At 37.0% G+C, this 15937-nt stretch overlaps 1 protein-coding gene across 1 annotated transcript; it reads right to left on the bottom strand.

Moving 5' to 3' along the window:
• Positions 1 to 338: 338 nt before the first annotated feature.
• On the bottom strand, positions 339 to 6555 carry LOC125381607. Its single transcript, XM_048398680.1, has 6 exons — positions 6415 to 6555; positions 5078 to 5402; positions 4509 to 4717; positions 3947 to 4160; positions 3266 to 3613; positions 339 to 359 (listed from the first exon to the last, which is right to left on the bottom strand). The coding sequence occupies exons 1-6, from the start codon at positions 6513 to 6515 to the stop codon at positions 339 to 341; spliced, it is 1218 nt and encodes a 405-aa protein (XP_048254637.1). The 5' UTR covers positions 6516 to 6555.
• Between the last annotated feature and the right edge of the window lie 9382 nt (positions 6556 to 15937).

Below are 15937 nucleotides of genomic sequence, written 5' to 3'. Positions count from 1 at the left end.
CAGGCCAAGGATGACACTGAATTAAGTTTCTTGTTTGGCATATCATCATCCACTGTTTCCCAAATTGTAATAACATGGATCAATTTCTTATATTTTCAACTGAAGGAACTACAGATATGGCCATCAAGAGCAACTGTTGATGATCACATGCCAACAGATTTCGGTAAGAAGTTTAAAAACACTAGAGTCATTTTGGATGCAACAGAGATAACAATAAAGAAGCCATCTCATGTTGATGCTCAGAGCATGACATGGTCCAGCTATAAACATCAAAACACATTGAAAACCATGATTGGTTGCACACCCAGGGGGGGGGGGGGGGGGGGCAGTCTCATCTATTAGTTAATCTTTTTGGGGGTCTGCAAGTGACAGACAGATCATAGAACAGTCTCCTTTACTTAACCCATCACATGGTATGTTTGAAAAACAGGATAGCATTATGGCTGACAGGAGCATTATGGTTCAAGGCTTATTTGCAGCCCAAGATGTTCAAGTAAACACCCCAACTATGTTAAAAGGCAAGTCACAGTTAGAACCAGAAGATGTTGTTAAGGATAGAAGAATTGCTTCTAAAAGAATCCATGTTGAACGTATAATTGGTCTGAGTAAAACTTTCAAAATTCTGAAAAACATCTCCCACCAAGTAAAGTAGTACTTGGATCGCGGATTGTTTATGTTTGTTTTGCTATTTCAAATTTCAGAAATTCCATTGTAAATGAATTTGCTTGAAGCATCTCTTCTTTGTGATATCTGTGACTGAAATTTGTAGTAGAAGTCGAATTTTATTCAGTAGTGTGAGTGATTGAGAATTGTTTTACACCGCTTTTAGCAATATTCCAGCAATATCACGGCGGAGGACACCAGAAATGAGCTTCACCCATGTTACCCATGTCGGGAATTGAACCCGGGTCTTCGGCGTGACGAGCAAACACTTTAGCCATAAGGCCAACCCACTGCCTTATACAGTAGTAATATTATCGGTATGGTCACATGGCCTATAGTACAGTGTTTCGTAATAGAGAGCTCGTAATTTGAAAACATGTTTCATATACAGAGCAACAGATTTAAGGGGATGTACAGTTCTTGTATTTAGCTTATTGACCATTGAATGAGTGTTGTTAAAGCTATGAAAAGGTAATTTTAATCACAGAGTACCTTGGGCATATGAACCTAATATGATACTCATCTTCAACAAAATCTAAATGACAGTAGACCCGGGAAGATTCCGGGGTAGAATCGGACTTCAGCAACCCATACTGCCGTAAAAGGCGACTAACGGGATCGGGTGGTCAGGCTCGCTCACTTGGTTGATGCATGTCATCTATCCCAATTGCGTGGATTGATGCTCATGATGTCAATCACTGGATTGTCTGATCCAGACTCGATGATTTACAGACCGCTGTCATATAGCTGGAATATTGCTGATTGCGGCGTAAAACAACAAACAAACCAACCAACTAAATGACAATATGTATATAAAATATTAAAGTTACCTACATTTTCACATTTATGGAGCTGAACTGAATTCATTAAGGCTTTAAAATGTGACTTGTGGTGTTGAAAATTCAATTTGTAAGGTAAAGTCTAACAATACCTAATATGATGTACATAATCAATACTATTGACAATCACTTGTGTGATATATATAGTCCTACATTGTCTGAAAATTACTTCATTATTTGCACCAACATTTTTCAAAGGTTGAATCATTTCAATCAAACATATGTCATTTTCAGTCAAAGAGACCGTTTTTAACAGCGATGGGCTCACAATATTTCAGTTATTTGAGGCTTATCCCACTGAAAACATTCATACAAGGCTAACCTTACATTTGTACTGGCTTCTGGCTTTCAACTGAGTGATAAAATCTCCCCACGACCCAAAAAGTGTATGGAGTGTAACTTGTGTAACACACGCATGTCATATTAAAATGTGAATCTCTCATGTGTCAAAGAAATTGCTTCTTTTCATTAGTTATTTATGCATATGGTAAGCTTTGAAATGAAAGATAAAGGCGACATGCTGTCATTTTGTTTGGTGGTATTACCATATTTAGTCAAACAATTGATTGGCAAACCAAAACCACAATATTTTAACTTTGCCAATGACTTGTAATAGTCTCGAACCACAGCAGATTATTATTTCTAACTCTGTATACTGTAGTTACCCCTGAGCACAATGTACCGCTCCACAATGTACGATGCTCTTACAATGTGTATGTACATTGTGGTAACAGGTTCTAAACCTGTTCAGTGAAATCTGGAGGAAACCCAAAATCTTTCTCTTGAGTGTCTGAATAAACATGTGTGTATATATGAAACATTAGTTGAGTACTGTGTATATTCTTCAAATGGAATCTTCATGAATCTTCAACCTACACTAAACTGTCTTAATGGTAGCTAAATCATATTGGACATGTGTATGATTTACAATTCAAATTGCTTATTCATTGCAAATATAGATCAAGGCACAGAATATGCATGATGTATGCACAATATAATAATTTGTATTAATATAACATTTGATGTTGACATAAGCATGTGAAACAAATTGATATTTGGAAAATATGTGAACTTATTTGGATATTTTTTGTCTTAAGTGATACAGAGTTTACTACACCCAAGCATAAAATGATACTTTAGTTATAAAGACTGACGAACAGTCACCATTTGTCACAATAAGTTTCCAAAATGTTGATTTGACGCTTGAGACCAATTACCGAATAAGAGAAAAGACCATCATCAACAAAAAGTCCAAGGAATATTTCTATTAGATCTGGATATAACTGTATGACATTTTTAGATTTTGAGTTAATTTCAGGAATAAGACAACCTGATTGTGCTTAAAACACAAACACAAACTCCCAATGGGAATCAAACATACGGTTATTACCATTGGTACATACCGGTACACAAGCTTGGACTCATAAATGCCTTAATGATGTATCCAAGGGAAAAAACATGATTTACAATGTAGAAGCAATGTATGGTCTTAGATGTTTGGTATAGAACAGTTCAAGTTTTGGAATTAATGAGTACTGACAGAAATCTTTATCAACACTGACCTTTTCTACAAACATGTCACAGAATGTGTAAACAACAAAATAGCAAAATTGACGCTTTGCTAAGTACATCTGTCCCTGTACCTGACAGTAGTAGTGACTGCTGGGATTTAAACAAATCTGATTGTTTACATTGTAATGAAGATATGGAAAATGTTTACCAGGTTTAATGTGATCATTTCTTCCAGCATATGGACATTTCACCTCCACCAAGATATCAGCATTAATAATGGCATCTGGCGTAGCACCCAGATAGGGTTCAGAACAGGAAAAAAATAGACCTGCCTTTTTTGTTTTGATATTGTACATGGATTCAAATTTTGAAAGTGCTCCTTTTTCATACTGCTTTCCATGAATTACAGGCTTACATGATAAAATTTTTGTGGACACAATTGATTTACATAACTTCTCCTTATTTCTTCGGTTGGTCATTTTGGTCACTTCACCAAACCTTGAGGCTGTGAGGCGCCACTTTCTTTCTGTGTGCCACACTGGGCTCCGGGACTGGTCTTGCGTTGCTGCCTCAATATCTTTCGCAGATTCCTCAGTTACCTGTAAAGAAAAACAAAAGTCAAGACATAAAAGAGATGTCCCAAACAATATTTTTTCACACAGTTTGTTTTACATGACAGTAATCTGAAAAATGCCTAATATACAAGTCTATATTTCTTTTACAAGGGAACTAATCTGCTTGATCATGATTAGGCATTTTCAAACTTAGTTAATTGCATTTTACAAATTACTCACAACCCCAAACATTCAGATGTTGCTGTTTCCTCACAAGCTATGATTTTAACTGTGTATTACAAAGATCAAATCTGAAAAACTTTAGGTTTTAAAGATTTTTTACATGTATTATACAACAGAATTTCCAGTGTTGTGTACCTTCAGTGCCATGTCAACCATGTACTCTGTAAATGGCTGTTTAAGGTAGTGATGGTCCTCAGCAGCTGTCTGGACATCAGCTTTTGGGTGAACATATCTAAGGGCGACATTATGAGATGACTTTGAGCAGTAGTTTGTCATCATGTTGCGCACATGATCATTGTAGCCACTCATGTGTCGGCAGACGGCAGTTCTGCAGCTGTTACGGGTGATCCTGAATACAATATTTTGATACTACATTGCCATAATAATCCTGTTCAAAACAACACTTATACAAATATTTAAAAACTTTTTCCACTCCAATATCCAACACATAATATTTAGTCATATACAGTTTCTCTTTTATATACAAAATCATAAACCATCATAACATGTCTAAGGCATTTAGAAGTGATGCACATAAGGAAGAGAATATATGGATGTCAACTTCTATATAATGAGGAAACACCCTTAACCTCATAATATAGAAGTTGACATCCATACATTCTCTTTCTCATCATAACATTGTAGTTGAGGCCTGGGTATGATATTTCCTTGGCTGTAATATGACCTACTTTTTTACGATTTTTTGGGATTGTGGAACAACTGCAAGTTTTCGGTACAGCTCTTTCCAACTTGCACACTGCCAGTTGAGATGAAATGCTCCAACATCAACAGCACCGCAGCGATGTGCTTACAGGTTGAATGTGGTCCTTTCCCTGCAGGACACTCGCAGTGGGAGTTGACTGGCTCCCCGGTCTTCTCTACCTTCACCTTGTTATTGTATGTGACCTAGGATAGAGTGAGTGGGTATGTATGGTTATGCACCACTTTTAGCAATATTCCAGCTCTTTCACAGCTAGAGACACCAGAAATGGGCTTCACACATTGAACCCTTTTAGGGAATTGAACCTGGCCTTCAGCAAGATGAGTAAACACTTGGACCACTAGGCTACCCACATTAACCCAAGCATAGAAGTCATGCATAAAATGTGATGTATGTGCAATTTAATTTCCCATTAATAAATTCACTTTCAATCAGTTTTATGTCAAGAATGTATTTCGGATTAGCTTCATCTTTGAGTACAAATTTCATTAAATTTAAAAAGGTTTTATTTTTTATTTTGATTTTATGGTGTGTAAATATTTTACCTTGTTTTTCATAGATGCACTGACGATGCCACTTAAGTATACATCAGTAGATGCACGTATGTGAACACTGCATGCCAGCACCCTGTCCCCCTCAAACATCAGATAACCTTTCTCTATGGCCTTGATATCATGTGCAGCTTGGTTGGCTCCTGCCATACGGTAGATGAAGTAACCCTCAATGGTTTCTTTGGAAATGGGAGGCAGCAGTTGACGATGGGAAGGCATCAGCTGTTGAAATCCTGACACTGGCCATGATGTATCATCTGGACGTGGGATGGAGACAGATGGCCCAACAAAATCATCATTTCTGTCATAAGATTCAAGTCTGAAATGAAAATTAAATACATTTTAACTTGTGCAACTACTATTTCAGATTTGCATAATATTATAGGAAAATAATTCATATCATTATCACTATGACTAATATAGCTCATAAATGACATGCATCATGAATAAGCAATGAAACCTGTATGATTAAACTGTGTTTGATAATCTCATGCCTATATAGCCAGAAGACAAATTATTACACATTTCCTGTTTTATAAAATACCTGTATAAATATATGGTAATTGTTAATGTGACATAGAGTCGCCAAGTTTCAATAATCATTTCATGGACAGAGAAATGTCAGTAAGCACTGCACTGTACACCTATCATAAGTCATTCAGAATTTTGGTGCCCATATCCTGACGAAAAGGAAGAGTAAAATATAACACTTTAATTTAAAAAACGTCTATATTTTGTGAATACAACAGGTTTCAAAGTTGTATAAACCTTCTGTGTTTTACTGCCGACTTGCAAGCATAATGGGAAAATCCTCCGCCCGAAACCCCCATCCTAAAGTAATATGTCTGTCCAATGCATTGACGCTCAGTACTTTTAATTATTTTTGAAAAAAATGTTGGCGGATAAGGGCGGAAGTCGTACCGAATTTTGTTGAGAACTACGTGTCAAAACACTGCTGATCATATTCATAAAAAGCCCCGCTAAACTACAAAAGCAATCGGGTGTTCGAAAACAGGTGACGTCTCAGGAGTGCGGTGAATGTTAACAGACGAAGCAATGGAGACTGCGCCTTTTATCGAGGATTTATATAATCTGAGACCGGGAGCCACAGTTAGTACTTTGGTTATGGGTAACTATACAGTAGGTCATGGTTTAATGGAAGGCAACAACTGAAATATATCGATATTTGATTTTGTCAGTCACAGTAGGCCTGACAGTGACAGAGATGGCACTTATTTGACAGGCAAGAAAAGGGCCTAGTAGAAATTGCGGTGCATATCGCAGATTATGAATGTAAGCATACTTGATAACTAAAAAAATGGGTTACATACCTCTCGATCAGTTCAAGTTTCCTTCCAGCTGTCGAAGCTTTTCGTTGAAAGAGCGCACATTTGAGTTTTGGCACGGACCATAGCAGGTACTGGCTGGCCATGTTCACATAAACTTGGCTACGGCTCTACTTGAAATTCGCGCTAAATGACACTGCAAACACGAAAACGTCTTTTTTTTTCGTATATGGCCATTGGACGGAAAAACGACTAAAAATTCATTAAAATTGATTAATTGGTCAGCGTCTAGAAAGTGTCCAGAAAAGGGTCGAGTTTTTCAAGCGTAAAATGGACGGAAAAACGATGCTTTTTGCTCCGCCTTGTACAACTGTTAACGGCCAATCAGATGGCGCTGGTCCCCCGACGCACGTGATGTCCAAGGCTTCCTTTCGGAAGCTTTAGGTTTCGTATTTCTGGCATGCCTTGCTCTAGTATCTGTCGCGCGCAGTGCAGCGAGATTTGCTGATAAGCTAGTTTTAGGATATGTTACATGTTAATGGAATTCAGACACGCGCCAAGAAGTCAAACCAAACAATGTTACTAAGTTTATTGCGGTAACGGCTATGTACAGTTACCCCTATCGGATAATGGGTTGTGTTTCATTTGGTTATAACAATAACTAATTTTTTAATGTGAAGTTTACAAGATATACGACTTGGACGCGAGGTCGGTCACATGACGTTCTTCACGTGACTGTATTCTTGAAAATGCGTAAACACTGACTACTTCCACATTCCGGGGGAAAACCCTTGGAATTCCCTGGTACGAATTCATAAAGAAGCGTGGTTGCAAGCCCATTTAAGGATACCCTCGCTACAACCCATCCCAGAGAGAAAAAACACGAAAACAGTGACAATTTACAGAAATCTATGAATTTACCTTAGTATCTATTTGACACATCTTCACGATCACCTTTCAATGATCGGCAAATTGATCAGTGATGCCAAAGGCTTGAAATAGCCACAGGTTAATTAACAACTTCGAAAATATCTCCCGTCACGTTTATCGTGTCGGCCATTTTGACGTATTGTACTTGATGTAAATGTATTACGACACTCTGTCATTGTAATTGACTTACTGTGGTAATTCTGTAAAAGATCTTCTCATATAATGAGGATATTGTTTGGAATATATTTCTTGTAAAGATACTAAAACATATGTTCCTCGCTTTGGGGGGAACTATTTTATTCCGGGGTGGCCCATTAAATCTAATAATCTAAGTCAAGGCACCATGCGTGATCTGTTATTTTATGCGTTTAAATTACGATTTGGGGCGTTAATAAAATACACTGACGCAAGTATATTCTATTCAAATCAATTGGATAATTGAATATGCTTTCTTTTACATATTACATAACATCACTGCACAAAATATGAACAGTTGCAGTTACACACTACGGTAATCGCATTAAACATCATTTTCAACTGTACAGTATTTCAGTATTTCAGTTATATCATGGTGTATCAGACTGATGTGGGATAAAAATCCGATGTGGTTCAGGTCATCCAATGGGTGTTCGGGAAAAGGTGAGCGTATCCTGCCACACAAGTGGCACCCGTCACAAACACATGCAAGGACAAGTCAATTGTTCACCTGAACAAAGCACGGAAACACACAATGATGCCCGTCCTCAGTTTTACCGAGCATGTAAATTATTTTGTCCGTCAAAAACATGGACGAGTATAAACAATATGTTCATTCACGTAATACATGTCATACATTTGACAACATGTATTGACTCGGAGCATTATTGTTAATCACAGCGTATGCAGTTGAACTCATCACCCATCCAATTATTGATAACCCTTCTTGAAGATCTATGAAATCAGAAGCTGCAACACTCTATCTTTTAACTGGCATGTAAGACTTCTATTTCATTACTCAGTTTTATTTGCACGGATTACTATGGAATGGACATTGTCTCGTTGTCGCATTGTCGCATTGACGCCTTTACAAAAACAAGCAAAACGTGTCAAAAATAACAAAAGCGCGACAATTGGCCATTTGTCGCATTGTCGCGTGTTCGCATTGTCACTCTTTGATAATTCTTTTCTTTATTTGACAAAAGGGCGACGATGCCGTAACGCGACATTTTCAAGGTCAAAATATGTCTCGTTGTCGCATTGTCGCCCCATCACAAATGTGTATGAAATACGTAAAGTTCAGTTATTGTTACAGTTAGGAAGTTCAACCTGATTAATGTACGTCTTGAAATGAAAAGACAAGTCCGTCCGCGAGTCCATAACGTTTTATTGTGAGCTCTTCTCTAAAGGTGCTTAGTGTTCAACTCCCAGTTCCAAACACGTAGTACCTCCTCAATAATCCACATGCCTCCAGTGCAGTGGTCTTCCGGAAGATCTTACTCTTGACCGTATTAGACAACTGACGAGTGCACGCCTGACCTGTGACCTCGTTGCAACCCTCGTGATGTGTTTGCCGAAGGGAGAGGTGTAGGAAATGTGTGCTCCAGCCCAGCGCAAAGCTCGCGACACACTGTATACTGATGTATACAGTATATTGCAGTTGATATACTGTATAGTTGAAAGTTGTAACATTTCCGCAAATAAGTATCACATGCAGTATACAGTATATTGCAGTTGATATACTGTATACTGCATGTGATACTTATTTGCGGAAATGTTACAACTTTCAAGATTCAAGATTCAAGTTTCAATTTGCATATATTTCATATACAACAGACCGCCGTCATATATCGCTGGAATACTGCTGAGAGCGGCGTTAAAACAAATTGTTTTCATAAGGGAGCGCTGCAGTCATTTAAAATAGAACCGTATACATATGTACATGTAGTACCAACTCACTCTATTTGTTTCGAATATTCAGCAGAAAATATATTATTAACCAGGTCTTTGGGAAAAGATATCAGATTTTTATAAGCAGCCACATAGGGATGATAAAGGACCCCTCGCTGATTAGGTTCTTGTTTACTTAAGAGCAGAGTTGGCCATGTTCGATGATATAACCAAAATCCAGGCGCTCCGGCGGGGGGCAAGCTGGTCTTGTTAGTGTATGGTATGAGCTGTGACGTTGACCCAAGAGAATAATGTAAAACATGAGACCAACTCAAGTCTATAATGATTGGGAAAGTCTAGATTTCCACAGCTCTAGCCTGAAATTAAGAATTGTTCTATGCTCCATTTTAATTGTATTATTTTCATTTTGTAGACATGGATGGACCAACCAGGAAAGAAATTGATGGAATATTAATATCACATGTTACCACTGATCCAGTTAAATTCATCACACAATAATAAATTAGTATTTGACATTACGGCATTTGATTATTAGGGCATGATCATGTACATGTTCACTGTAGTAATGTACACACCAGTCAACTTGATTATAATTTTTATCAAAGTGTAGCGCGGCATGAACGATTACTTTATGATATCCTCACTTGTCATCGATGTATTGACATCGAACAATGGACGGCAATTCGAAATTCTTATGGATAGCTTCAATAGGGACAGCGCCGGTGTCAGTACAATTTTCCTAGTTAAAATAAGTATCTACAAAATATAATCTGAAGCAGACAAGAACAATATTTTTTTATTAATGCTTACTTTCATGGATAGAATTAAGGCAATCTAGGCTTTCCAAATCGTTCTAGATTTGAGCTGGATTCCTTTTAAATTTATTCTGTATGGTCTGGGAGACGAACGGGCGTCAGTATCGCATGGAGAACTGGGACAGCCTTAATCAGTGTAATCGGATATGTTGTGGAGTTTCGGTTTTGGGCTGTTTGCTGAATATATAGAATTGCGAGTTATGTATACTCTGTATTCTTTCGTCATGGTAGCATATATATTTTCTATGTTGCTTTTTGAATTATCCACAAATAATGAGAACTACAATGTAAACCTCTCTCTGGAGATATGCAATAATACTACTGAAGGGCATATCTGAAAAATTGGACTTCTCGACAAATATTTCTTTCTTAAATACTACCCGTTACAGGCATTCTGATCATTATATCATACTTTGTACAGTTTAAAAGTCAAATAATGGCAAATTGTGTATCTTTCTACATTTTGAATTAATTATATTTTCTGAAATTAAACCTTAGCATCAGATAGTGATATACACGAATATGATCTATACTATTATAAATGAATTATCAATTTCGTGTTATGAATTAGATAAACAGAAATATGATTGTAAAACAAATTATTTTAATCTATTCTTGTGAGTAGGTAACGAGAGATCTAGGCAACGCACTAACGTAGCCATTTATGAAAAATGAAATATTAAAAGTTTAGGGGTTTGAACATGCACATTGAATGACAGGGAAGAAAGCAACGCAATAATTAAATTATGAATCAAATTATGTTATAGATATAACAGAATATTTAGAAAATATAAGTTTAATTCCTCATTGTTGGAAGGTGTTTAATAATTATATAGATTTTGTTTGATTGTTTGTTGTTTAACGCCGCACTCAGCAATATACCAGCTATATGACGGTGGTTCGTAAATAATCCAGTCTGGACCAAACAATTTAGTCATTATCATCAAGAGCACCGATCTACGCATTTGGGATACGATGACATGCATCAACCAAGTCAGCGAGCCAAGTCGCCTTCGAAGAAGCATGGGTTGTTGAATGCCTATTCTAACCCGGATCTTCACGGGTATTTTTTTAAATAATAAGGTACAATGAAATTCTGTATATGTCCATAATAGGTGTGTATAAGTAGATGGATAATATGTCCATACACGCCAAGTAAATGGTGTATGCATTAATTAAAATGCAAATGATTCAATGATGAGTTCTTTCACAAGTCCATATTTCAAGGCATGTATTTGATATTCATAATAACTCCACAAAAGTTACACAATGGCAACAAAACGGTAGCAGCATCACAGATACCAATAATACATGAGATACATATAATTACTTTAAAGTTAAAACATGTATCTAAATAGAAAATTAGAAGGAAACACTTCCGACATTTTTCGTATTTTGTTTTCGTTTGGAGAGAGAAGTTGTGATTGGTATCTGATGGGTGCAAACAGGTGTTCCCTTCCGCCCAGGCCTTGCGGCAATGCTATAGCCCAAAATGAAACAAGCCTTGTTCAACAGGTTCAGACTCAAATTTCTATCCCACTTGGGCTCCTTTTAGTTTAAATATAATTTCTCGTGTCGATATGTGTCAGAAGAAATGAAATATTACAGCACTGGTGAATAGGTTATATGAGCATGTCAGCATCGGTCCTATAATATCCTTTTATGCAAAATGCATATATACTGATGAATTAAGGTAGTAATACTACGCAAATATATGTCCAGGTGCATACATCAGTATCATCTCGTGATCTTAATTCGTGCTTTGAGCCCTTTTTCTACCGGAGATTCTGGGGTGTTACATCACACCAGAAAGCCAGGTCCAAATTCAAGTCATAATTTCATGGTCCGTCTTGTATGTTGGAAACCAATATTGCAATATGGCTAAATATTGCTGAACGTGGTATTAACCCGATTACTCACATAATTATTTCATTTTCTACAGTCATCTACGAACACTATCTTTAAGGAGGTATATCTGTATCATCCAAATGTCAATACATATATGTCCACATTTATATGTATAAAGCAAGTCGTCCTGCACTCTTCCTTAAAAGATAAATGTTAAGCATTTCCTATGTATGTATTTATATAATGTAATATCGTTTTAATGTAATGCTGATGCAGTAAACGTACCACAGACCTGATGCTAGAATAACATCTCATTTCTGAAATGAACATATTTTACAGAAAAAAACAGTTGTTTAAACAATACTTATAAAATATAAAAACAAGGAGCCAAGAGCCAAATATTGGGCTGTGTTGGACATATTTGTTTCGGGGTCTTATGACAGACAAACCTGATGCCTTTAAGTATAAAGATAAGTAAGTATAGATGCTGTACATATTCAAATATGTTCGTGATTAACCCAACCTTGAAAAATATTGAAAGATGAGTGGTAACTATTTATGCCATTATTTCAAATTAGAATGAGAGCACATCAGGAAAGCATGGTACTTTAATATACGTATCTTGTTAACCCAATATTCTTTTTTAAGTAAGAGCAGCATGTATATCGAGAGTATAGGTTTGGTACGTGACTTATCACACAGTACTTTCAGAAAGTGTGCATATTCTGTTTATCGGCAATAAATAACATAAGACGATTCATACGGGTAAATACGATTTACTTCAGAACTAGTATAGATTATTTAAGGTTAGGGGGAAATGTATGTAATTAACAGAACTTTGGCCGGGTTTGAAGGATTTGGGTCCTGACTTTGGCTTTGTGTTGGACGTGTAGACGGCATTTCCAGGTTTGACGTATCAATGACAAAAATGATGTCAGATGCAATTCTCTATCTTTTCGGGTGAACAATTGGCTTGCCTTTGGATGTGTTTGTGGCGGGTGCCACTAGGGATCGGAATGAGCTCGCGTTTTTGCGAGCATCCAATGTCATCATTTATTATGATGAATCATGAAACATGCTCCTGATGTTGTCGCAATGGTGCAGTTGGCGCTACTTTTGGCAAGGGTTTCTCATGATAATGGAAATGCTTATGTCGCTTTTGTTGACCGATAAACATGAAAAGATATAATGTTAGTGTATATGGTCATGTAATTAAGAAACAAACGACGAGTGGGAGTTGTTTATTGTACGATAAACAACGACCGAGACTCGTTTATTTCTATATGAGATATCAACATTACGTACAGCCTCTTTTAGGGTGTTAAATTAGGAAAAAATAAACGCTTTACAATATTAACCCGTACTTAAATAATGATGATTCCTTGAATAGAATCCGACAGCGGCCATGCTAGATAAATCCATTTTAGGATTTGACTTTGGTCCCGCATATTTTCACAATTTTCTCGTCAATCATCTGTACCTTTTCTCCCAATACCGATTGTCATATCACTCTCACTTTCTGATTCTCCAGCAACATTTATTGGGAACAACTCACTAGACACATACCTCTCAAAAATAAGGTCAAATTTACAAATTTTACTTGTCAAGTTGCGAGTGCATGTTCGAATCTCAATAAATGACGTCATGATAGAACAATGTTTTATCGTGAAATAAATATCGCTTCCTTCTTTGTTCTTTGTGATTTATCGCGTAGCTATCTTATATCATCAAATGCCAATTTCTCATTGCTTTATCATGACGTATCCGTGTCATGTAGCAATAACATACACAAATATCGTTGACTTCGACGTTGAATAGTGTCATGAAATATGATTACCCTTTTGTGTGTAATATTTCTGGTTGATAAATCTAATATATTCTTACTTTAAGAATAGCGACTATACATTATTATATATCCCTTATCAGGTCTCTGTAACATTTACAAAATGATACAAATATAAAAATACAACTGAACCTAAATGTTATGTTTTAATATCCTTACGTTGCTGAGTGCAGCATTTAGTAACAAACAAACAAAACATAATATCTTTAAGAATCATGTTCACAATTCCGATGCTAAAAATAATCTCACAATCTCCATACCTCTTTCTCTCTATGAAAACATAATAACTTTTTGTTAATAATCTGAAGGAATAATAATGGCAATACTATCATAATTATCATCATTATTTATGTTACTTATCCTCAAGTGAAGTAGTCCTCCACACTATACATTCAGTGAAGAAGCCCATGAACATATGAACTATGTAACATACATTCATGGAAATTAGATGAACAGTTGAAGTTAGCAAATGATATTATTCGGTCGAACGTCTATCAGCCATCTATTCAATTCATGAAGAACATTTCACGTGGGACCAACAGAGGGAATTATGACTATCGACTTGCTAATTATTTTTTTATATTCATGCCAGTTCAAACGATCTATTGGCTTGAATTATTGTTATGGTATCCACAAAATAAGTAGGATCCGATTTTTTTTCCGTTTTTGTTGAAATAAAACTGAATAATATTTGCTGTTTACATATCAAAGTTTGCCAAATTGTTACAAAATGTTTGCCCACAGCAAGGCTACGTATCCCCAACATATTGTGCTAGGCACAGTATCACTGGACTGAGGGAGGGCGGTATTCCTCCTTGTGGGTCACCTGCTTGGGGAAAACTGCAGGGGGTGAGGGCAGTTAAGTTGATGGTACAGACAGATAAGAGAGATCATTTTACAAATGTGAAACCTCAGTCCACAAAGGAAGAGGCGAAAGCTGAAACTTGGTGAGGTTTACAGAACAAAGGCAGTTATTTCTAGTTTCTTACTGACTCTCGAAGATACATTTAATAAAACAAAATTATGCGTGTGTGTGTGTGTGTGTGTGTGTGTGTGTGTGTGTGTGTGTGTGTGTGTGTGTGTGTGTGTGTGTGTGTGTGTGTGTGTGTGTGTGTGTGTGTGTGTGTGTGTGTGTGTGTGTGTGTGTGTGTGTGTGTAAGAGAGAGAGAGAGGTAGAAGAAGAGTTGTACACCATAAAAATGGCTACGTATGTAGTTGGGATAGATATGTTGAATGCCCGGCCAGTATGACCTTTGAGTCACTACAGTTTCAGTCATCAAAATGCGTAAAACAGTATTTGAGTGAAAGAAAACACTATAAGTGAGTGAAACAAAAGACCTCAGTACAGGCACACCCAGTCCCCCAACCCCAAGTCTGCATGTATCAATACTCATACCTGCCACATCCTCAACCACTAAACTTACTCACACAATCATCTGACAACATGTTCGCCAACCCTCGTATCACAACGCAAGCACGCATGCACGCACATCACCTTCTTCTTTCCCCACCATTATGTCTACGTCAGCCATCATGGGTCCATGCGCATGCTTTCATACATTATCCATCCTCCCACCATTCCCCAACATCCATCGAACTATAACTATACCCGCCCTCATGTATCGGTATTCGTGCTTTCATACATACATACACCCCCCTACCATTCCCCTACATCCATCGCAGTATAACTATGACTATAACCGCCTTCGTGCATCCGCACTTATGTTCACATTGCATTGCATATGCATCGAATTACACGTTTAAAATATCGTAAATATTTTGCAACATGTACATATTATATATCAGCAAACAGAGATTATTATAACGCAATAGATTTCATCCGTCAAAACATCACAGAAAGAGGGCCAGCCTGGAATTTTACAATGGCATCTGAATGCACTAAGACGTTCAACTGGTCAGGAGGTGAGAGTTGCGGAAGATTACGGTAAACTTCAGTTACAGATCTCCATTACGAATATCTAAAGTATGAATAAAGATCACAGCTTGCTATGACGTGTACTTCATGCCTGCAGAATTAGCAATGTCCTTAGCTCTAAATTGTATGTCTAAATGCTTATGTAGACAAAGACCCTAATGTATATAGGCATGACCATATTATATTCTACGCAAATATCACCACATTTAAAAACAAAGCTAGATTGAGTCTTTGAAGGGCATTAAGAACTGATACACACAAGGAAAAATATTTATGGATGTCAACGGAGGAACACTGCGTTTCGGAATA

The sequence above is a fragment of the Haliotis rufescens genome, unplaced genomic scaffold (genome assembly GCF_023055435.1).
Source record: "Haliotis rufescens isolate VD_foot unplaced genomic scaffold, xgHalRufe1.0.p SCAF_18, whole genome shotgun sequence".
NCBI lineage: Eukaryota > Metazoa > Mollusca > Gastropoda > Lepetellida > Haliotidae > Haliotis > Haliotis rufescens.
This window is presented reverse-complemented; position numbering and strand designations above follow the sequence as displayed.